General features: G+C 45.6%; 1 protein-coding gene across 1 annotated transcript; it reads left to right on the top strand.

Annotated features, from left to right (window-relative positions):
* The first annotated feature begins 2,368 nt into the window (after positions 1-2,368).
* LOC149428676 (multiple myeloma tumor-associated protein 2 homolog) lies at positions 2,369-23,027 on the top strand. The gene is made up of 7 exons (XM_089667122.1): positions 2,369-2,462; positions 4,565-4,715; positions 14,775-14,820; positions 16,123-16,202; positions 18,236-18,308; positions 19,308-19,381; positions 22,890-23,027. Exons 1-7 carry the CDS (start codon positions 2,369-2,371, stop codon positions 23,011-23,013), a joined length of 642 nt encoding a protein of 213 aa, XP_089523248.1. The 3' UTR covers positions 23,014-23,027.
* The last annotated feature ends 247 nt before the right edge of the window (positions 23,028-23,274 follow it).

The raw sequence follows: 23,274 nt of genomic DNA, 5'->3' as shown, positions 1-23,274 counted from the left end.
ACAACAAAAATGGCCGCCGGGCTCCCTCTAGTGCAGTTGTGAGTCTTCTCATTCAGATGCCGGAAGTGTGCTTTTTTTTTTTTTTCATTTCTATTTTGAAGCTGAGACATCTGAGCAGGAATTGTGGATCTGTTTAGGACTGCCTTCTCTGAGGCACAGGTTATTGGGCTTTGATTTGCCAGCGGCAAAGATGGCCACTGCGAGCCCTCTGTTGGTCATGTGACCGGTGCACTGTCCTCATTCTTCCCCCAATACAGATACCGGAAGTGAGTGTTTTTTTTTTTTTTGTCTTCCGAAGCAGAGGAATCTGAACGGTAGGTATGGATGTGTGAGTGTGGAGGAGGGAGGGAGCCGGTATGTGTCCTCCTGGCATGACACGTATGTGACAGGACGTGAGATGTCAACTATATATACAATGTGTTACACACACACCACACCCCCATGATATATATCGTATTCATAACTTCATCTTATATAATTTTTGGATTCACATGCACTTTACGTTATTTTATCATTTGCATTATATTGGTTGAATTTATAGCAGGGCCCTCGATCCCCTCATGTTTTGCATTGTATTGGTATTGTTCTGTCACATGTTCTGTTCCCCTCTGTAATGTACAGCGCTGAGTGAACTATTGGCGCTTTATAAATACTGTATAATAATAATAGCGCTGCTCTCCTCTATCACATATAAAAAAAATAACTTTAGTGGAACCGCACTGCACCTGATCAACACAAACCAAAAAACAATATTTCATTCACTTTTAATATTCAAAGCAAACTCCCCCTTCCTCCCATGTCTCCGTGCTTTATTTTTGCTGAGAAATCGCTTTGAAAACCACCCCCTTAGCATTTCTAGCTGTGGCCATCTTGAGTGAGGGCAGATGATTCATGTAGCATTTACTTTCTGGAATCCATTTGCCCTTAGCTCAGGGTGTGCTTAGCTGAGAAAACCACTCTTGAAGACTCCTGGGATCAGAATCAGAAAACCCCTCTTGATCAGAAAACCCTTCTTGATCAGAAAACCCCTCTTGATCAGAAAACCCCTCTTGATCAGAAAAACCATCAGATCAGAAAACCCCCCTTGATCAGAAAAACCATCAGATCAGAAAACCCCTCTTGATCAGAAAACCCCCTCTTGATCAGAAAACCCCCTCTTGATCAGAAAACCCATCAGATCAGAAAACCCCTCTTGATCAGAAAACCCATCTTGATCAGAAAACCCCTCAGATCAGAAAACCCATCAGATCAGAAACCCCCTCTTGATCAGAAACCCCCTCTTGATCAGAAACCCCCTCTTGATCAGAAACCCCCTCTTGATCAGAAACCCCCTCAGATCAGAAAACCCTTCTTGATCAGAAAACCCTTCTTGATCAGAAAACCCTTTTTGATCAGAAAACCCTTTTAGATCAGAAAACCCCTCTTGATCAGAAAACCCCTCTTGATCAGAAAACCCTTTTTGATCAGAAAACCCTTTTTGATCAGAAAACCCTTTTTGATCAGAAAACCCCTCTTGATCAGAAAACCCTTTTTGATCAGAAAACCCCTCTTGATCAGAAAACCCCTCTTGATCAGAAAACCCTTTTTGATCAGAAAACCCCTCTTGATCAGAAAAACCTTTTTGATCAGAAAACCCCTCTTGATCAGAAAACCCCTCCTGAAGACTCCTGGGATCATTTGCCTAGGCCGGAAACCAGGAAGTAACTGCAGAAATGTAAAATAAAAAAAAAAGTTTAAAACAAGTAACTATGATATACTATGCTATCTATTTACTAATGCTAGCAGCATAAGGATTCAAAGTAATCAATGTCGATTGAGAGAGTGGAGTTCTGCTTTAAAAACAACTAAAATGCGCATTACAGGTCATTTCTCATACGCCATAACAGCGTGGTACAGTGGACTGAAGAGTGTATTTCCAGAAAGGTGTGATGGATTGACGTTTTGCGATGGCGCTTCCTCAGGATCCAAGCCTTTTGTTAGACATATATTATACATCCTGTTGTTATTCTGTACAGTCATATTATATAATACCATCATATCCAAATATACAAACAGTATATAAATAAACACAACAAGAACAAAAAAGTAAAAGTTCAGTTGTTAGGTGGAGATGAGATGGACTTCCCCGAAGAGATGAACAAGCTAGGAGATAGCCAGACAGATTGGGATAGGGAGTTCCAGAGGATGGGAGAGGCTCTGGAGAAGTCCTAGGAGTGATGAGGGATGTAGAGTCCAGCATCCTTTGGAATATTATACTCTGTACATTATACTGTTTATTATGGGGGGGGGGTCACCTGGTGGTGAAGCTGTCACACATTGATGTCAGTGACCTGATTCTTCTCTGTCATTCTCCTCTATTGCAGGTACAATGTTCGGCTCCTCCAGAGGGGGCGTTCGGGGCGGACAGGACCAGTTTAACTGGGAAGATGTCAAGATGGATAAACAGCGGGAAAACTACCTCGGTAACTAGGAGGATTGGCCTGGGCAGGAAGGGGGTGAAAGTGTCCGGACTGGAAGGGGGTGAAAGTGTCCGGACTGGAAGGGGGTGAAAGTGTCCGGACTGGAAGGGGGTGAAAGTGTCCGGACTGGAAGGGGGTGAAAGTGTCCGGACTGGAAGGGGGTGAAAGTGTCCGGACTGGAAGGGGGTGAAAGTGTCCGGACTGGAAGGGGGGGAAGTGTCCGGACTGGAAGGGGGGGAAGTGTCCGGACTGGAAGGGGGGTGAAAGTGTCCGGACTGGAAGGGGGGTGAAAGTGTCCGGACTGGAAGGGGGGTGAAAGTGTCCGGACTGGAAGGGGGTGAAAGTGTCCGGACTGGAAGGGGGTGAAAGTGTCCGGACTGGAAGGGGGTGAAAGTGTCCGGACTGGAAGGGGGGTGAAAGTGTCCGGACTGGAAGGGGGGTGAAAGTGTCCGGACTGGAAGGGGGGTGAAAGTGTCCGGACTGGAAGGGGGGTGAAAGTGTCCGGACTGGAAGGGGGGTGAAAGTGTCCGGACTGGAAGGGGGGTGAAAGTGTCCGGACTGGAAGGGGGTGAAAGTGTCCGGACTGGAAGGGGGTGAAAGTGTCAGGACTGGAAGTGGTTAAGAATTGCTGTGATCGATCGGCCTCTCTGACTGGCTACCTTACTTTCTCTCAGTGACTTCAACATCCCCATTAACATTAAAGTGTTACTAAAGCCACAACGGTACAATCAGTCTGTAGATGCAGTAAAGCGTGCTAGATATACTCACTGTGGAACCTAAGGGGTTAATCCACTGCATTGTGTAAAAAGGCTGTTTGATCCTGTCTTCTCTGACCCTCCCCTTCTACTGTTCCCCTCTTATCTCCTGATGAGACATATCATGTGGAGACACTCTGCACATGCTCAGTTTGGTGTGTATTTCTAGAGAGGTTTTTTCTTCTTCTTGGGAGACTGCATGTGATCAGCACAGGGCCAATCAGCACTGTCCAGACAGAGGTCAGGGGTTCTGCATCCTGCTAGAGCAGAAAGAAAACTCCTACAGGCTTTAACCAGTGCTCTGCTGAACACTGATAGAAGTCACAAGACTGCTATATACTTCTGATGAGAAAAGATATTTAGAGCGGACATAGTGAATGCTGGGTCCGGGGAGAGCGGACATAGTAAATGCAGGGTCCGGGGAGAGCGGACATATTGAATGCAGGGTCCGGGGAGAGCGGATATAGTGAATGCAGGGTCCGGGGAGACTGGATATAGTGAATGCGGGGTCCAGGGGGAGCGGACATAGTGAATGCGGGGTCCAAGGAGAGCAGTTATAGTGAATGCAGGGTCCGGGGAGAGCGGACATAGTGAACGCGGGGTCCGGGGAGAGCGGACATAGTGAACGCGGGGTCCGGGGAGAGCGGACATAGTGAACGCGGGATCCGGGGAGAGCGGACATAGTGAACGCGGGGTCCGGGGAGAGCGGACATAGTGAACGCGGGGTCCGGGGAGAGCGGACATAGTGAACGCGGGGTCCGGGGAGAGCGGACATAGTGAACGCGGGGTCCGGGGAGAGCGGACATAGTGAACGCGGGGTCCGGGGAGAGCGGACATAGTGAACGCGGGGTCCGGGGAGAGCGGACATAGTGAACGCGGGGTCCGGGGAGAGCGGATATAGTGAATGCGGGGTCCGGGGTTTAGTAACATTTTAACACTCCTGCTACTTCTGGTGGCCAATATCCTTCCATTAGCTTCCTGGACTGCACAGTGAAAGAAGAAGCAGCAAAATGATGAGCTCATCTCTCCGTCACTCTGCTCTCTCCTCTTATCAGCATGCTTTTTGTCAGCAAATGAACTGATTGGCTCCTTGTGCTGCTTCTTCCATCCACATTGCAGCCTTTGCTGTACAGGAACCACAAGAGGTTGGATCATTTGGTAGCTCTGTGCCCCTGCTATGATTTGATTATCGTGTCTTGTAAAATCTCTGTAGTTTGGTGCTGACTAGAGAGGGAGGATACGGGAGACCACTCAGACCCAGTGGTATGTGGGTGAAGTAATTTGCAGTCGCTGTCATGGAAGCTGTGTGTGTCCTGGATAAATTGTCCCTTCCTGTACCTGTCCATGCAGGGAACTCGTTAATGGCGCCGGTGGGAAGGTGGCAGAAGGGCAGAGACCTGACTTGGTATGCAAAGCAGAAGAATGCGGGGGAGGCCCTCAGCAGAGAGCAGGAGCTGGCTGCAGTGAAACAAGCCGAGGAGGAAGCCATGATGGCCGCCCTGTGAGTTACCTAATAAAATAAAGGATATGCATGTCTGCAGTCTCTGACCATCTCCTGTAGTATGTTTGCAGTCTCTGACCATCTCTTGTATCATTTCTCAGTCACAGCTTTCTGTAATATGTCTGCCGTCTCTGACCATCTGTATCATGTCTGCAGTCTCTGATCATCTCTTGTATCATGTCTGCAGTCTCTGACCATCTCCTGTATCATGTCTGCAGTCTCTGACCATCTCCTGTATCATGTCTGCAGTCTCTGACCATCTCCTGTAGTATGTCTGCCGTCTCTGACCATCTCCTGTATCATGTCTGCCGTCTCTGACCATCTCCTGTACTATGTCTGCCGTCTCTGACCATCTCCTGTACTATGACAATAACACATGCAGCGCTAAAAAATGAAACATGAAAACATCTAAAGTAACATGTGATGGACTACTAGTGCTTAGTAGTGACTAATAAGTGTCCTCATAGCATGAATGCAATAGTCCCAATAAACTTGTGCAAGACGTGATGAACTCCGTGCTGTGAAGTGTTTAATATTATGCACTCACCAGAAAGCGCATAAAAAAGCGCATTTGAGTTGTCAGACCACTCCTGGTCCCAGAAGGGTTGAACCTATATGGATCCTCCGGCAAGCTGTCACTCTGTCACTCCTTAACCAGCAGGGGGACTCCCGACATCCAAAGGACCCCACAGGGATAATCCAGGCTCATTAACCAGGGCACTCACATGCAGTATCCACCTTGAGGGGGGGGGGGGGCTTGACCAGAAAGCCCACCCCAAAAAACACTGATAGTGTAGTATGTTCCAAACAAATGTTCTTTATTAAAGATGATGTGTACATATAACTCACAGGGTATCCCAGACACAAAGATGGCCGCCGGCCTCCACGAGGTGCGGAACGGCGTGACGTCACCGGCTAGGCTCCACCCTGACGCGTTTCGTGCGGACGAGCACGTTATCAAAGGGAGCGAGCACTAGCCGGACAAACCTATATATACCGTTCCACGCGCATGCGCGGTGGAACGAAAAAGCCGGTGACGCCATTTTGGCCCGCTCGCGCATGCGCAAAGCATGCGATAGCGGCCATTTTCTAGGTTATCACGGCTCAGGGTAGGCGACCCTTATACATTGCAGAGAAACTTTCTCACCCGCCCTGTCATAACGGAGACAGGTGTAACGGGGGGCGGCGGGCCACGGCAGAAACCATAAACATTAACCGCAGGGAGTGTGATATGTGTAAATAGACTGCCCTTAGTTCTATTACAAACAGATTTAATATAGGTGCAGTCAGATTGCCTATATAAAGGCTAGTTAAATAGCGCTTAATGCACACCCCTAAATATATGTTAAAATGTGGCCAAACCTCCCTCAGATCCAACTAGACTTTATAAATAATAAAGAATTATGCCTAAAAACACCCCCCTGAGCCATGATATATTAAATTGCACATAATGTAAGAAAATACTATATGACATATAAATAGAGTAAAAAGTCATAAAAGATACATAAACATATGAAAATGTGCAAATGGTATGAAACGAAGTGAAAAATATGTAAAAGATGCTTAAAATGATAAAAACTTATCAACTTGTATCAATAAAACAATTAATGTCAAGGTCTACATTCAGGCCTTGAGGGAAAGAAGACTGTAACTCATAGATCCACTTTGTTTCCAGTTTAGAAACCGATCTCTTTTTATATGTACCCCTCCAATATGGTTTCACAATATCTATAGCCGCAAATTTCAGGCATTTGGGATTATTGTTATGGCACAGTCTATAGTGTAAAGATAGTGAGTGGTCCTTGAAACCTTTTTTAATATTTTTAAGGTGCTCACGCAATCTATCCCGTAACCTTCTTGTGGTCCTCCCAACATATTGTTTTCCACAACCGCATTCCAATAGGTAAACAACATAAGTACTGTTACAGGTGATGGTATTTTTAATTTCATATGTTCTGTTGGTAATGTTGGAGGCAAAAGTTTTCACCGGTCTTTTGTGTGTGCCATTATTAACACAAATCATACACCTATTACATGGATAAAAACCCTTGTGCCCAAAATTAAAGGTTACATTTTTTGGGGGGTTCACAATGTTGGGGGCTAGGGACAACCTAAGTGGTGGTGCTCTACGAAAAATAATCTCCGGACGGTTAGGTAATTCTTTTCCCAATACCGGGTCATTCAACAGAATGGACCAGTTTTTCTTAATTATCTTTGAGACATCTTTAAATTGGGTATTAAAGTTAGTGATAAACGGACAGACCATATTACTCTTGACCGCTATGGTGGGCTCGAGTAGTTCATTCCTATCTTTATTTAGTACTTCCTTTATTGTTTTAGTCAAGAAAGGTTCGTCATAGCCCTTTTCCAAAAATCTTTCTCTTAGAGTTATAGACTGTCTGTGAAAATCCTCAATGTTATCACAATTTCTTTTTATCCGAAGGAATTGACCTTTCGGGATATTCATTAGCCATTTTGGGTGATGGCAACTGTCAAGTGGAATAAAACTGTTCCGGTCTGTTTCCTTAAAAAATGTTCTAGTTAAGATATTCATGTCTGATATAAAAAGAGTAAGATCTAAAAAATCAATTTGTTTAAGATCGTACTGGTAGGAAAATTTAATATTGGATTCATTAAAATTTAATGTAATAAAAAAATTCTTAAGGGTGAATTCATCGCCCTGCCATAGTAGGAACACGTCATCAATATATCTCCGATAAAACAAAAGGTCGGGCCATTCCCTGGAGTAGATGAGATCTTCCTCCCATCTCGCCATAAATAGATTTGCCAGGCTTGGGGCAAACTTGGCGCCCATAGCGACGCCCGTAGTTTGTAAATAGAATTCATTCCCAAACCAAAAGTAGTTGTGTGTCATAGCAAATTTAAGAAGGTCTAAAATAAATATTCTTTGTGTTGTGGGAATGTCCGTGGCCATATTCAGATAGAAATCGGCTGCCGCCATTCCATCATCATGCTTAATGCTACTGTAAAGTGCTGACACATCTGCTGTGACCAAATATGTGGGAGAATTCAGTTTAATGGTTTTGATGTCTACAAGCATTTGTTTTGTGTCTCTTAGAAATGCTGGTGTTTTGGCCACCAGAGGCTGCAAGAAATGGTCTATATATTCGCCAATCCTTGAGCTTAGAGAGCCAATTCCACTCACTATAGGTCTCCCCGGGGGGTTAGCCAAATCTTTGTGTATCTTAGGCAAACAGTATAGAACTGGTAATTTAGGTGAAATGGGGCACAGATACTCTTTTTCTTTTTTGGTTAAAATGCCCATATCATAACCCTTATTTATGATACTTTTTAAAGATTTTTTATAGGGTACCAGAGGGTTTCGATCAAGGGTTTGATAAGTGTTCTTATCATTTAAGATGAGATATACCTGTTTGACATAATCTATCTTGTCCATAATGACTACCCCCCCACCTTTATCGGCTGGGCGCACTACCAGATCTTTTTCCTCAAGTAGTGATTTAACCAGAGAATCTCTGTGTTTGTAGTTGTCTTTATTCTTGACCTTGATCTTTTCCAGGTCTTTTAAAACTAGATTTTTAAAAACATTAACATATGAGTGAGCTGGGGGATTGAACAAAGAGGCATTTTTAAGACCTGAGTGTTTAAAAGTGCTGGAGGCAGAATTGGAGGAAATACTTGTGGGAGGGGCATTCAGAAAATATCTTTTCATAGCCAATTTCCTCGTAAATTTATGAATATCAATATAAGTGTCAAACTTGTTAAGTTTGGCCCTTGGGGCAAATTTAAGCCCTTTGTTCAGGAGATTTACTTCATTGTCAGTTAATTCTTGTTTACTCAGATTGAAAATGCCTTTGGAATTTACATTTTTCTTTTTTTGTTGTCTATGTACCCTCTTTCCTCCTCTCCTTCCTCTGACCGTGTGCTTCTTTTTCTTGCCGGTCCTATTCCTAAAAAATGATTTTGGGGGTGAGGGTATTGTTGATCCAAATTAGAATACGAGTAATTCTCATTCGTTTGTACAGGGGCTTGTGGGTAACCCCGATTTTGGGGGCCATGGTTATTGGACGGGTATCCCCTTGGTAATGGATCCCAGTTTTGACTGGAGTTATACTGTTGCCTCCCTGGGGTCCATTCCCCTCTCCCTCCTTCTTGGTGATAGTAATTGTTGTTACCTTGATTGCCCTGGTTATAGTTTTTTGTGTTTCTCCAGTTCCCCCCTTGTTGTGGTTTATGGGGATGCCCCCCATTACCATTTCGATTACCACCTGTTCTGTTATTATTGTGATGATAATTCTGATTGGGATATGGTCTGAAATTCCTATCCCCATAAAATGGTGTGTGCATCTGATTAAACCCTTGAAATCTATTAAAAGTGGGTATGTTATATTGATCTTGCATGGGGTTTGGTGTGGTGGGGGGTCTATCCTCATAGACCCTATGATTGTTTCTCTTTGGTGTCCCCATTGCCTTTTGTGGATTTATTCGTGGGACATTACCTTTATTGCCTTTATTTGGATGAATATAGGGTCTAGAAAGATTACCTTCCGGCTGGGTTACAGACTGTGATGGAGGGGGAGGGGTTGGGGTCTGCCATTTAAAAAATTCCTTATTTGCATAATCCTTACAGTCTCTCCCATATTTTTTCTTTTTCTTAATTCTCTGTTCTTTCTCAGTTTTATCAAGGAGAATTTTTAGCCGATTAGATTCTGCCCTATATTCATCCTTTCCTATATATGGTTGCAGATTTACCTTCGTTTTATTAATTTCATTATCTAGATATACCAGTTTCTTTCTTTTTCTGGCCACCAAGAATGTTAACAGTTCCAAACCTTTATTATTAAAGAATGAAAACCATTCTATCTCACTGTTGATGTCTCCGACCTCCGGAGGGACCTCCCACCTCAGAGATCTGAGGTGGGAGGTCCCTCCGGATTTTGGGTAACCCCCCAAAATCGGGGTTACCCAGAAGCCCCTGTACAAACGAATGAGAATTACTCGTATTCTAATTCGGATCAACAATACCCTCACCCCCAAAATCATTTTTTAGGAATAGGACCGGCAAGAAAAAGAAGCACACGGTCAGAGGAAGGAGAGGAGGAAAGAGGGTACATAGACAACAAAAAAAGAAAAATGTAAATTCCAAAGGCATTTTCAATCTGAGTAAACAAGAATTAACTGACAATGAAGTAAATCTCCTGAACAAAGGGCTTAAATTTGCCCCAAGGGCCAAACTTAACAAGTTTGACACTTATATTGATATTCATAAATTTACGAGGAAATTGGCTATGAAAAGATATTTTCTGAATGCCCCTCCCACAAGTATTTCCTCCAATTCTGCCTCCAGCACTTTTAAACACTCAGGTCTTAAAAATGCCTCTTTGTTCAATCCCCCAGCTCACTCATATGTTAATGTTTTTAAAAATCTAGTTTTAAAAGACCTGGAAAAGATCAAGGTCAAGAATAAAGACAACTACAAACACAGAGATTCTCTGGTTAAATCACTACTTGAGGAAAAAGATCTGGTAGTGCGCCCAGCCGATAAAGGTGGGGGGGTAGTCATTATGGACAAGATAGATTATGTCAAACAGGTATATCTCATCTTAAATGATAAGAACACTTATCAAACCCTTGATCGAAACCCTCTGGTACCCTATAAAAAATCTTTAAAAAGTATCATAAATAAGGGTTATGATATGGGCATTTTAACCAAAAAAGAAAAAGAGTATCTGTGCCCCATTTCACCTAAATTACCAGTTCTATACTGTTTGCCTAAGATACACAAAGATTTGGCTAACCCCCCGGGGAGACCTATAGTGAGTGGAATTGGCTCTCTAAGCTCAAGGATTGGCGAATATATAGACCATTTCTTGCAGCCTCTGGTGGCCAAAACACCAGCATTTCTAAGAGACACAAAACAAATGCTTGTAGACATCAAAACCATTAAACTGAATTCTCCCACATATTTGGTCACAGCAGATGTGTCAGCACTTTACAGTAGCATTAAGCATGATGATGGAATGGCGGCAGCCGATTTCTATCTGAATATGGCCACGGACATTCCCACAACACAAAGAATATTTATTTTAGACCTTCTTAAATTTGCTATGACACACAACTACTTTTGGTTTGGGAATGAATTCTATTTACAAACTACGGGCGTCGCTATGGGCGCCAAGTTTGCCCCAAGCCTGGCAAATCTATTTATGGCGAGATGGGAGGAAGATCTCATCTACTCCAGGGAATGGCCCGACCTTTTGTTTTATCGGAGATATATTGATGACGTGTTCCTACTATGGCAGGGCGATGAATTCACCCTTAAGAATTTTTTTATTACATTAAATTTTAATGAATCCAATATTAAATTTTCCTACCAGTACGATCTTAAACAAATTGATTTTTTAGATCTTACTCTTTTTATATCAGACATGAATATCTTAACTAGAACATTTTTTAAGGAAACAGACCGGAACAGTTTTATTCCACTTGACAGTTGCCATCACCCAAAATGGCTAATGAATATCCCGAAAGGTCAATTCCTTCGGATAAAAAGAAATTGTGATAACATTGAGGATTTTCACAGACAGTCTATAACTCTAAAAGAAAGATTTTTGGAAAAGGGCTATGACGAACCTTTCTTGACTAAAACAATAAAGGAAGTACTAAATAAAGATAGGAATGAACTACTCGAGCCCACCATAGCGGTCAAGAGTAATATGGTCTGTCCGTTTATCACTAACTTTAATACCCAATTTAAAGATGTCTCAAAGATAATTAAGAAAAACTGGTCCATTCTGTTGAATGACCCGGTATTGGGAAAAGAATTACCTAACCGTCCGGAGATTATTTTTCGTAGAGCACCACCACTTAGGTTGTCCCTAGCCCCCAACATTGTGAACCCCCCAAAAAATGTAACCTTTAATTTTGGGCACAAGGGTTTTTATCCATGTAATAGGTGTATGATTTGTGTTAATAATGGCACACACAAAAGACCGGTGAAAACTTTTGCCTCCAACATTACCAACAGAACATATGAAATTAAAAATACCATCACCTGTAACAGTACTTATGTTGTTTACCTATTGGAATGCGGTTGTGGAAAACAATATGTTGGGAGGACCACAAGAAGGTTACGGGATAGATTGCGTGAGCACCTTAAAAATATTAAAAAAGGTTTCAAGGACCACTCACTATCTTTACACTATAGACTGTGCCATAACAATAATCCCAAATGCCTGAAATTTGCGGCTATAGATATTGTGAAACCATATTGGAGGGGTACATATAAAAAGAGATCGGTTTCTAAACTGGAAACAAAGTGGATCTATGAGTTACAGTCTTCTTTCCCTCAAGGCCTGAATGTAGACCTTGACATTAATTGTTTTATTGATACAAGTTGATAAGTTTTTATCATTTTAAGCATCTTTTACATATTTTTCACTTCGTTTCATACCATTTGCACATTTTCATATGTTTATGTATCTTTTATGACTTTTTACTCTATTTATATGTCATATAGTATTTTCTTACATTATGTGCAATTTAATATATCATGGCTCAGGGGGGTGTTTTTAGGCATAATTCTTTATTATTTATAAAGTCTAGTTGGATCTGAGGGAGGTTTGGCCACATTTTAACATATATTTAGGGGTGTGCATTAAGCGCTATTTAACTAGCCTTTATATAGGCAATCTGACTGCACCTATATTAAATCTGTTTGTAATAGAACTAAGGGCAGTCTATTTACACATATCACACTCCCTGCGGTTAATGTTTATGGTTTCTGCCGTGGCCCGCCGCCCCCCGTTACACCTGTCTCCGTTATGACAGGGCGGGTGAGAAAGTTTCTCTGCAATGTATAAGGGTCGCCTACCCTGAGCCGTGATAACCTAGAAAATGGCCGCTATCGCATGCTTTGCGCATGCGCGAGCGGGCCAAAATGGCGTCACCGGCTTTTTCGTTCCACCGCGCATGCGCGTGGAACGGTATATATAGGTTTGTCCGGCTAGTGCTCGCTCCCTTTGATAACGTGCTCGTCCGCACGAAACGCGCCAGGGTGGAGCCTATCCGGTGACGTCACGCCGTTCCGCACCTCGTGGAGGCCGGCGGCCATCTTTATATCTGGGATACCCTGTGAGTTATATGTACACATCATCTTTAATAAAGAACATTTGTTTGGAACATACTACACTATCAGTGTTTTTTGGGGTGGGCTTTCTGGTCAAGCCCCCCCCCCCCCTCAAGGTGGATACTGCATGTGAGTGCCCTGGTTAATGAGCCTGGATTATCCCTGTGGGGTCCTTTGGATGTCGGGAGTCCCCCTGCTGGTTAAGGAGTGACAGAGTGACAGCTTGCCGGAGGATCCATATAGGTTCAACCCTTCTGGGACCAGGAGTGGTCTGACAACTCAAATGCGCTTTTTTATGCGCTTTCTGGTGAGTGCATAATATTAAACACTTCACAGCACGGAGTTCATCACGTCTTGCACAAGTTTATTGGGACTATTGCATTCATGCTATGAGGACACTTATTAGTCACTACTAAGCACTAGTAGTCCATCACATGTTACTTTAGATGTTTTCATGTTTCATTTTTTAGCGCTGCATGTGTTATTGTCTTAGTGTGAAGGTTTGAGGTTTGTGCCTTTCATGCCAGCTGCTTGCCACGCATCTCCAAGCGCTCGTTAATTATCTCTCTTTTATCTCCTGTACTATGTCTGCCGTCTCTGACCATCTCCTGTATCATGTCTGCCGTCTCTGACCATCTCCTGTATCATGTCTGCCATCTCTGACCATCTCCTGTATCATGTCTGCAGTCTCTGACCATCTCCTGTATCATGTCTGCAGTCTCTGACCATCTCCTGTATCATGTCTGCACTCTCTGACCATCTCCTGTATCATGTCTGCAGTCTCTGACCATCTCCTGTATCATGTCTGCAGTCTCTGTCCATCTCCTGTATCATGTCTGCACTCTCTGACCATCTTCTTGTATCATGTCTGCACTCTCTGACCATCTCCTGTATCATGTCTACAGTCTCTGACCATCTCGTGTATCATGTCTGCCGTCTCTGACCATCTCCTGTACTATGTCTGCCGTCTCTGACCATCTCCTGTACTATGTCTGCAGTCTCTGACTTTCTCCTGTATCATGTCTGCAGTCTCTGACCATCTCCTGTAGTATGTCTGCCGTCTCTGACCATCTCCTGTATCATGTCTGCACTCTCTGACCATCTCCTGTATCATGTCTACAGTCTCTGACCATCTCCTGTATCATGTCTGCACTCTCTGACCATCTCCTGTATCATGTCTGCAGTCTCTGACCATCTCCTGTATCATGTCTGCAGTCTCTGACCATCTCCTGTATCATGTCTGCAGTCTCTGACCATCTCCTGTATCATGTCTGCCGTCTCTGACCATCTCCTGTATCATGTCTGCAGTCTCTGACCATCTCCTGTATCATGTCTGCAGTCTCTGACCATCTCCTGTATCATGTCTGCAGTCTCTGACCATCTCCTGTATCATGTCTGCAGTCTCTGACCATCTCCTGTATCATGTCTGCCATCTCTGACCATCTCCTGTATCATGTCTGCAGTCTCTGACCATCTCCTGTATCATGTCTGCAGTCTCTGACCATCTCCTGTATCATGTCTGCAGTCTCTGACCATCTCCTGTATCATGTCTGCAGTCTCTGACCATCTCCTGTATCATGTCTGCAGTCTCTGACCATCTCCTGTATCATGTCTGCAGTCTCTGACCATCTCCTGTATCATGTCTGCAGTCTCTGACCATCTCCTGTATCATGTCTGCAGTCTCTGACCATCTCCTGTATCATGTCTGCAGTCTCTGACCATCTCCTGTATCATGTCTGCAGTCTCTCACAGCTTTCTGTAGTGTTGCACAAACTGCGTATCACATGGCTCCTTTTGGTGATGTTAGGGGCCACACGTTTTATGAAGTCAGTAGACCATCACCGAGATCACCTTTTCCACAGAAATGAAGTGCTGGGTTTTGTTGCCTTCCCTGCCACTTGAGTTTTTGCATTTTTCTTTATATGACACAGCCTTGTATGTTATTACAGAGGTTACAAGACTGTGAAGCGTCAGCCGAAGGGTCTCAGTAAAGAGGTGAGTGCCAGTTCACAAAATCCTTTCCCCTTATCCAGCCTCCTGTACACAGAAGTACTGCTCGGCAGAGCGCCATCCTCGGTATGAGGCTCCATCACCATCATCTGTGCCCCCCCCACCCCGCTCATTTCAGAAGTTTACAGCCACTTTAACCCTTCCCTACTTTCAGTGGTGTCCCTAGGTAGGTGCGGGAGGGTGCGCTCCACAACGGGTGACATCTACCGCATGGGGTGACACCGGACCCGCTTCACGAAAAGGTAAGTTGTAAAGCAAGCTGACGATCCCCGCAGGATGGATGGGATCTGCAGATTAAGGAGCATAAGGGATCGGACTCCAATCCATAATGCTCGATCCGCAGATCCGATCCATCCTGCGGGGATCGTCAGCTTGCTTTACAACTTACCTTTTCGTGGAGCGGGTCCGGTGTCACCCCATATAGGTTGCATGCCGACCAGGGGCGGACTGACAACTCATGGGGCCCCTGGGCAATAGGGGATCATGGGGCCCCTGTGTCCTTGCCCAAACTCAAAAAAGCCTATGAAAAAGGTACCAGGGGCATCTCATGTGGCCCCCTACTGACCTCGGGCAGTGCCTGAGTTTCCAAATGGTCAGTCCGCCCCTGATGCCGATGATCCCCGCAGGATGGATCAGATCTGCAGATTGGGGAGCATAATGGATCGGAGTCCAATCCATTATGCTCGATCCGCAGATCCGATCCATCCTGCGGGGAACGTCGGCATCAGGGGCGGATTGAGCATAATGGATCAGACTCCGATCCATTATACTCCTCAATACGAAGATCTGATCCATCCTGCAGGGATCGTCGGCTTTCTTTACAACCTACCTTTTCGTGGAGCGGGTCCGGTGTCACCCCATATAGGTTGCATGCCGACGATCCCCACAGGATCTGCAGATTGGGGAGCATAATGGATAGGACTCCGATCCATTTTGCTCAATCCGCAGATCCGATCCATCCTGCGGGGATCGTCAGCATGCAACCTATACAGGGTGACACCGGACCCGCTCCACGAAAAGGTAAGTTGTAAAGCAAGCCGACGATCCCCGCAGGATGGATCGGATCTGTGGATTGAGCATAATGGATCCCCAATCCGCAGATCCGATCCATTCTGCGGCAATCGTCGGAGGGGGTGTCGCCCAAGTGTTACCGCACCGGGTGACACCAACCCTAGGGACGCCCCCTGCCTACGTTACCCAAAATCAAACAACAGAATTTGGGCTTTACATACATTTTAAATGTGTTGTTTACTCCGGCACTGAGCGCTGACTCGACTCTATCATCAGGAGTTCGCTGAAGCCTGCAAGCGGGAAGGCACAGAGCGGGATGAGCGGAGTGTGGACCGCGTCCGTGGCCTCGGGAGCAGGTAATGGTTTTCATGCTGTGCAACATTTAAAGGTCAACTCCAGGAACTTTTTCAAATATCCCTTGCAGTGGTGCTGCACCCGTGGTGTCAGGGTTAATTGCTTGTTTTGCCCGGGGGAGAGGGAAGCACTTTTACCTACCTGATCCTCCGCTCCCCGGCAGATGGTGCTCCCCCATGCTCTGGTGTCATCATATCCAGTTCTAGGGACCTTCCTTTGGGTTTATCCCCTTGCCCTCCTGAGGATTCCCCCCCCCCTTCCTGACCGGGCCATTTTCTGCGTTACGGCGCTGCGTTATTTTGTATTTCAATGTTTTTATTAATTTATAAACAGTTTAAGACAGGAGCAACAAAACACGCCCACTCAGGGGCTATCAATTGCGCATTGATTAAAAAATTCATTGCAAATTTAAAAATGAATTGCAAATTAAAAAGCAGTGCTCTAACACCAACAGAGCAAAAGGTGCGCCCACAGGCGCTGCGTTATTTTAACTGACAATTGCGCAGTCATGCAACGCTTCACCCAAATGAAATTTACATCCTTTTTTTTACCCACAAGTTTGTTATTTGATCGTCTTTGTGGTTTTATTTTTTACATTCTAAAAAAAAAAAAAAGACCGGCAATTTTGAGAAAAAAACAATATTTTTGACTTTTTGCTAGTAAACATGTCCAGTAAAAAAAAATGTAAAAATCAAATTTCCTCATAAATTTAGGCCAAAATGTATTCTGCTCTGTGTCTTTGCTAAAAAAAAAAAAAAAATCCCAATACGTGTAAATTAATTTACGTGAAAGTTATAGCGTCTACAAATGGCGGTATATATACTGGGATTTTTTTTTTCTTTTTTTACGAAAAATGGCGGCGATCAGCGACTTATAGCGGGACTGAGGTGAGCATTCTGATACTGGGGGAAACTGACTTGGTGTCACTGATATCCCAAGTGACACCAATACAGTGATCAGTGTAAAAAAAAAAACACTGACACTGTACTAATGGCACTGGGCAGGAAGGGGTTAACATCTGGGGCAATCAAAGGGTTAACTGTGCAGGGAGTGTTTTACTAGAGGGTGGGGTCTGTGTGCTTCACTGTAATCACACTGATCTGTGCACAGCCATCCAGAGCAGTGTGCCGGAGCTGACAGGGAGGAGGACTGTTAGTAAACAAAGCAGCCCTCCTCCACGTTGGAGATCCTCTGTAATCACCGGGCGCCGGCAGATAATTGACAGCCGCGAACGGCTGCACGGGTAGGGCTCACACACAGCTCGCACACGCCCCCTACCGGGAAATGCGAAATCACATGTATGTATACGTGATTTTGCGCACCCCTGCCGCCCTGTAGCAGTACATCTGCTATAGGGCGGCAGGGAAGTGGTTACTGGCATTAGCTGGATCATTTATTTATTTATTTATTTCAGGTACTTATATATCGCCGTCAATTTACGCAGCGCTTTCCATATATATTGTACATTCACATCAGTCCCCGCCCCCGAGGAGCGTACAATCTAAGGTCCCTAACTCACATTCATACATACACATACAAGGGCCAATTCACCTACCAGCATGTCTTTGGAGTGTTAGAGGAAACCGGAGTACCCGGAGGAAACCCACACAGGCACAGGGAGAACATGCAAACTCCAGGCAGGTGGTGCCGTGGCTGGGATTCGAACCAACGACCCGAGTACTGCCAGGGGGCAGTGCTAACCATTTACCACTGTGCTGCCCATCATGGGGAAGAACATACTGCAGGGACCAGTCTAGAAGCACAGGGGAGCGGAGAATCCGGTAACTCTTTTTAATTGTTCCCGTAGACCACATATATCAAGCACAAAGCCCGGGGGCCGAATCAGGCCTGCCAGGCCATTTCATGTGGCCCTTGCACCTCTCCTGCAGCTGCGGCTCCCTCCTCGTCTCTGCCCCCACCTTCTCTCAGCAGTCAGCAGCAGGGAGGACAGGAAGATTGTTGCTGAAATCAAAGGGGTGGTGACAGGGTCTCTTTAATGACAGCAGTCTCTTATATGTCACCTCTGTCTCTGCAGTGTTTCCTCCGCGCAGATGATGCTTTCCAAGGAGGATAAGGAGGCCACTAAAATGGGTTTCTCCATCTTCACCGTAAGTCTTTGTATTTTATGGAATTGCTATATGGCGCCGAAAAAAAAAACATTTTCTACTTTCTTTAGGGAGAAGAGAAAAGACACCGCTGTCAGCACTTGTGCATCCTCTATACATGCATTCACTATATCCGCTCTCCCAGGACCCTGCATTCACTATATCCGCTCTCCCCGGACCCCGCATTCACTATATCCGCTCTCCCCGGACCCCGCATTCACTATATCTGGTCTCCCCGGACCCTGCATTCACTATATCTGCTCTCCCCGGACCCTGCATTCACTATATCTGCTCTCCCCGGACCCTGCATTCACTATATCTGCTCTCCCCGGACCCTGCATTCACTATATCCGCTCTCCCCGGACCCTGAATTCACTATATCCGCTCTCCCCGGACCCCGCATTCACTATATCTGCTCTCCCCGGACCCCGCATTCACTATATCCGCTCTCCTCGGACCCTGCATTCACTATATCTGGTCTCTCACAGTACACACAACATGGAAATACAATTATTTTAGTAAAAACTGCTAAATCCCTTTTCTCATCAGCAGTATAGAGCAGTCTTGTGACTTCTATCAGTGTCCAGCAGAGCACTGATTAAAGCTTGTAGGAGGAATTTTCCTTCTGTTCTAGGAGGATGTAGAACCCCTGACCTCTGGACAGTGCTAATTGGTCCTGTGCTGATCACATGCATTCTCCCAAGAATAAAAAAAACCTCTCTAGCAATACACACCAAACTAAGCATGCGTAGAGTGCCTCCACACGATATGTCTTATCAGGAGATAAGAGGGGGGCACTGGAAAAAGGGGAGGATCAGAGAAGCCAGGATCAAACAGCCTTTTTTTACACAATGGTCCCACAGTGAGTATAACAAGCATGTTTTACTGCATTTACAGACTGATTGTACTGTTGGGGGTTTAGTAACACTTTCATTTTTTTCTGTAAAAAAATGTGATAGAAATCTGGTGCCAAATCTGTTCATTTCTCGTTAAACCACACAGCACCAAAAAGGTGGAGAGCGGCAGGAAGGGCACGGTGATAAGAGAAAGGTGGAAGGAGGAGAGGAAGCATCCAGGTGAGTGTACTCCTGCATCACGCCTCTTACTTTGCTTCCTTGATCTTTTTTTGTTTTTTTTGTTTTTTTTTTCTGTGACAACAACAGCTGAGCTGTAAAAGACCCATCAAGCAGCGATCTGCCAGTTTAGGAGATCGGGAGTTTATCACTTTGGGTTTGGAGAGGGAGCTTGATAGTTCAATGATGTAATGCTAACCTTAGGCTGGCCATACACTGTACAATTTTCTGCCCAATTTCTGCCCAATAACCTTCAACTATGTAGTGCCTAATTGGATACAATTGAAAGCGTTGTTTGGGTTTGACCTCATATTATATGGTTTTTGGTAAATCTAAAGCAGAATTCTCAAGAAAATTGTATAATGTATGGCCAGCCTTAATTACTGCTTTACCCCCCCCCCCCCCGGTTCACATCTATGCGGCTGTGCGGGCTGCGTTTTACACGGACATGAGAGCCCATTCTCATTTGAATGGACTCCCGAGCCCGTGACACGCAGGGAAAGAAGTCCCTGCACTACTTTCGAAAACGCAGCCGAGGTTCCCAGTGCGGGCGGCGTGCCATTAGAACTGTCACCCGCCCGCCGGTCCGCATTCTTCTGTGCGGGTGGTGCGGCTGCTTGGATTTTCGTGCAGATCCGCAGCGGCACCACCCCCACGGATGTGAACCGGGGGTTAGGGCCCATTCACACTTTGCCGTTGCAATAACTTGCACAGCACCACGTGGTACATGCGTCACTGCACTGCCTTCCATTCTGAATGGCACCCGAACTCAGCTTGCCAACAGAATTGCTGCATGCATCTTTTTTCTTTTTTGGTGCATTGGGCAGCCTATTCCAATAATTCGCTTTCCATAATACAGTAGTGTGGATGGGCCCTTAACCACTTCCAGTCCGGACACTTTCCCCCCCCCCCCCCCCCCTTCCAGTCCGGACACTTTCCCCCCCTTCCAGTCCGGACACTTTCCCCCCCTTCCAGTCCGGACACTTTCCCCCCCCTTCCAGTCCGGACACTTTCCCCCCCTTCCAGTCCGGACACTTTCCCCCCCTTCCAGTCCGGACGCTTTCACCCCCTTCCAGTCCGGACGCTTTCACCCCCTTCCAGTCCGGACGCTTTCCCCCCCCTTCCAGTCCGGACGCTTTCCCCCCCCTTCCAGTCCGGACGCTTTCCCCCCCCTTCCAGTCCGGACGCTTTCCCCCCCCTTCCAGTCCGGACGCTTTCCCCCCCTTCCAGTCCGGACGCTTTCCCCCCCTTCCAGTCCGGACGCTTTCCCCCCCTTCCAGTCCGGACGCTTTCCCCCCCTTCCAGTCCGGACGCTTTCCCCCCCTTCCAGTCCGGACGCTTTCACCCCCCTTCCAGTCCGGACGCTTTCACCCCCCTTCCAGTCCGGACGCTTTCACCCCCCTTCCAGTCCGGACGCTTTCACCCCCCTTCCAGTCCGGACGCTTTCACCCCCCTTCCAGTCCGGACGCTTTCACCCCCCTTCCAGTCCGGACGCTTTCACCCCCCTTCCAGTCCGGACGCTTTCACCCCCTTTCCAGTCCGGACGCTTTCCCCCCCTTCCCGCCCCCAGGCCAATTTTCAGCTTTCAGCGCTATCACACTTTGAATGACAATTGCGCGGTCATGCAACACTGTACCCATATGAATTTTTTAGCATTTTTTTGAGACAAATAAAGCTTTATTTTGGTGGTATTTATTCACCGCTGGGATTTTTTTTTTTTTTTTTTGCTATATAAGTGAAAAAGTCCAAAAATTTTGAAAAAAGTGTTTTTCTTATAAAATTTTGCAAATAAATAATTTTCTTCATAAATCTTGGCCAAAATGTATTCAGTTATCTTTTTAGCAAAAAAATAAATAACCCAAATTAGTTTATAATCAAAAATTATAATTTTTTAAAAAAAATTTCTATATTTGTATTTTATTTTTTTTATATTATTATTTGTTTTTTTACATACTGTCACCCTAGCAGCACAGTGTCACCATAGTAACACTACTACTTGTAGTGTGTGATGAAGATTTTTTTTTTTTTTTACACTGATTGCTGTTACACCCATAAAGGCTGTAAAAGCAATCATTTCTCCTTCTCTCTGGCTGCATTCTTGCAGCCATTGAGAAATACTGTGAGAGCTGTGATTGGTCACAGCTTGTCACATGGTACAAGGCTGTTGTGAATGGCCCTGTACCATGTGATCTCTGTGATCATTCACAGATTTCACACGTAGTAAGCAATGATGTCAGAAGAGACTTCTTGCTTACTACTCTTCATGTGATCACTGATTGGCCAATGAGTGATCACATGATCGGGACCTCACACAAAGGTCCCGTACAACGACTGGTGTTCCACTGTGTCCGTAGGACACAGCGGGCACCGGATCGCGGTGCTGCGCACTCCCAGGGATCACGCACAAGCAGGGAGAGAGGAGGCCGTTTATAAACAGCACCCGCCCCTGCACTATCAGGGTCCCTTTCCATCAATCAATCAATGAAGGGTAGGGACCCTAGGTCCACAGCACTAACCCATTTCAGGGCCACTACCCTTTATCAGGGTCCCTTTCCATCAATCAGCTCTCGTCCAGCCGTTTATATACATGGGCCAGACGGGAAGTGCTTAAAATGCACCTCTACTCATCATGTGACTGGACGTGGCAGTGATCAGGGATGCAGACTGGTGACCGTATGTAACAAAAAAAGTTTAATCATTTTTTTATTACATTTCTTTAAAAAATGTTTTTATTTTCTTACATTCTGTCTTCAGAATAGTTCATTGTCACCATAGTGTACTCTGGGAGGTGGACAGGGAATTTTTCTTACACTGTTATTAGCAATAGTTTTAACTATCACTGATGGCTTTCCAGTCATGACAGGTTGCTTGCTGTTGTGATGCTGTGATTGGCCTCAGCTAATCACATGGTACAGGGTGCTGTGATTGGCCCAGGTACCATGTTGTAGCTGTGGGCCAATTACAGCATCACAACAGTAAGCAAAGCTGTTCATGAATGAAAGCCATGTGATTAATTGTAGCGCTCACTTGATACGCCTGCCATGCACAGCGGCCAGGTATCGAGCACCGTCATCCGCTGTGTTCAGTGGTCACCGGATTGCACACCACTACGTGCCCGAGGGAGGCAGAAAGGTGTGCAAAGTATTGCAGTTAGTTTAAAAAGCAGCCACAACCCGAGTAGAAAAGCCTGTCCCCTGCCAACCCAACACGCTAAAGAGACTGACCCATCCCTGACCAAGTCAGAGCTAGAACTCTCCGATTAACCAAGCTCATGCTCCCTGCTGATTGGAGCGTTGTAGCTGGGACTCCGCAGGGGGGGGGGGGGTGTCAGACCTCTGCAGAGAGACCACTTCTTCCACCACACAGAGAGCAAGGGTGTCCTCTCTGCTGCATGCCGGGAGGGGCTGGTTGTGTTCACTCAGGCTGTATGCATTTGCCCACCTTCCTGCTTTATGTCCTTATAAACAGGCACCCTCGGCCTTGCAGTCATGGTGAGTGTCTTGTGTTTCAGGTCAGGAAGTAAGAAAAAGGCCAAGAAAGAGAAAAAGAAGAAGAAGAAAAAAGAGAAGAAGCAAAAGAAGGAAAAACATCGAAGAACCGATTCTTCATCATCATCGGACCAAGATGACAGGTGAGATCCTGGAGTACTGTGTACTCCCTGCAGTCGCACCCTAGTCTGCTCTGCACTCCCTGCAACCACACCCTAGTCTGCTCTGCACTCCCTGCAACCACACCCTAGTCTGCTGTGCACTCCCTGCAATCACACCCTAGTCGGCTCTGCACTCCCTGCAATCACACCCTAGTCGGCTCTGCACTCCCTGCAACCACGCCCTAGTCGGCTCTGCACTCCCTGCAACCACACCCTAGTCGGCTCTGCACTCCCTGCAACCACGCCC

This window comes from Staurois parvus, unplaced genomic scaffold, assembly GCF_062004578.1.
Source record: "Staurois parvus isolate SC_StPar_1 unplaced genomic scaffold, SC_StPar_1.0 ptg003045l, whole genome shotgun sequence".
Classification (NCBI taxonomy): domain Eukaryota; kingdom Metazoa; phylum Chordata; class Amphibia; order Anura; family Ranidae; genus Staurois; species Staurois parvus.
Note: the sequence above shows the minus strand (reverse complement) of the source record. Positions and strands in the feature narration are given on the sequence as shown.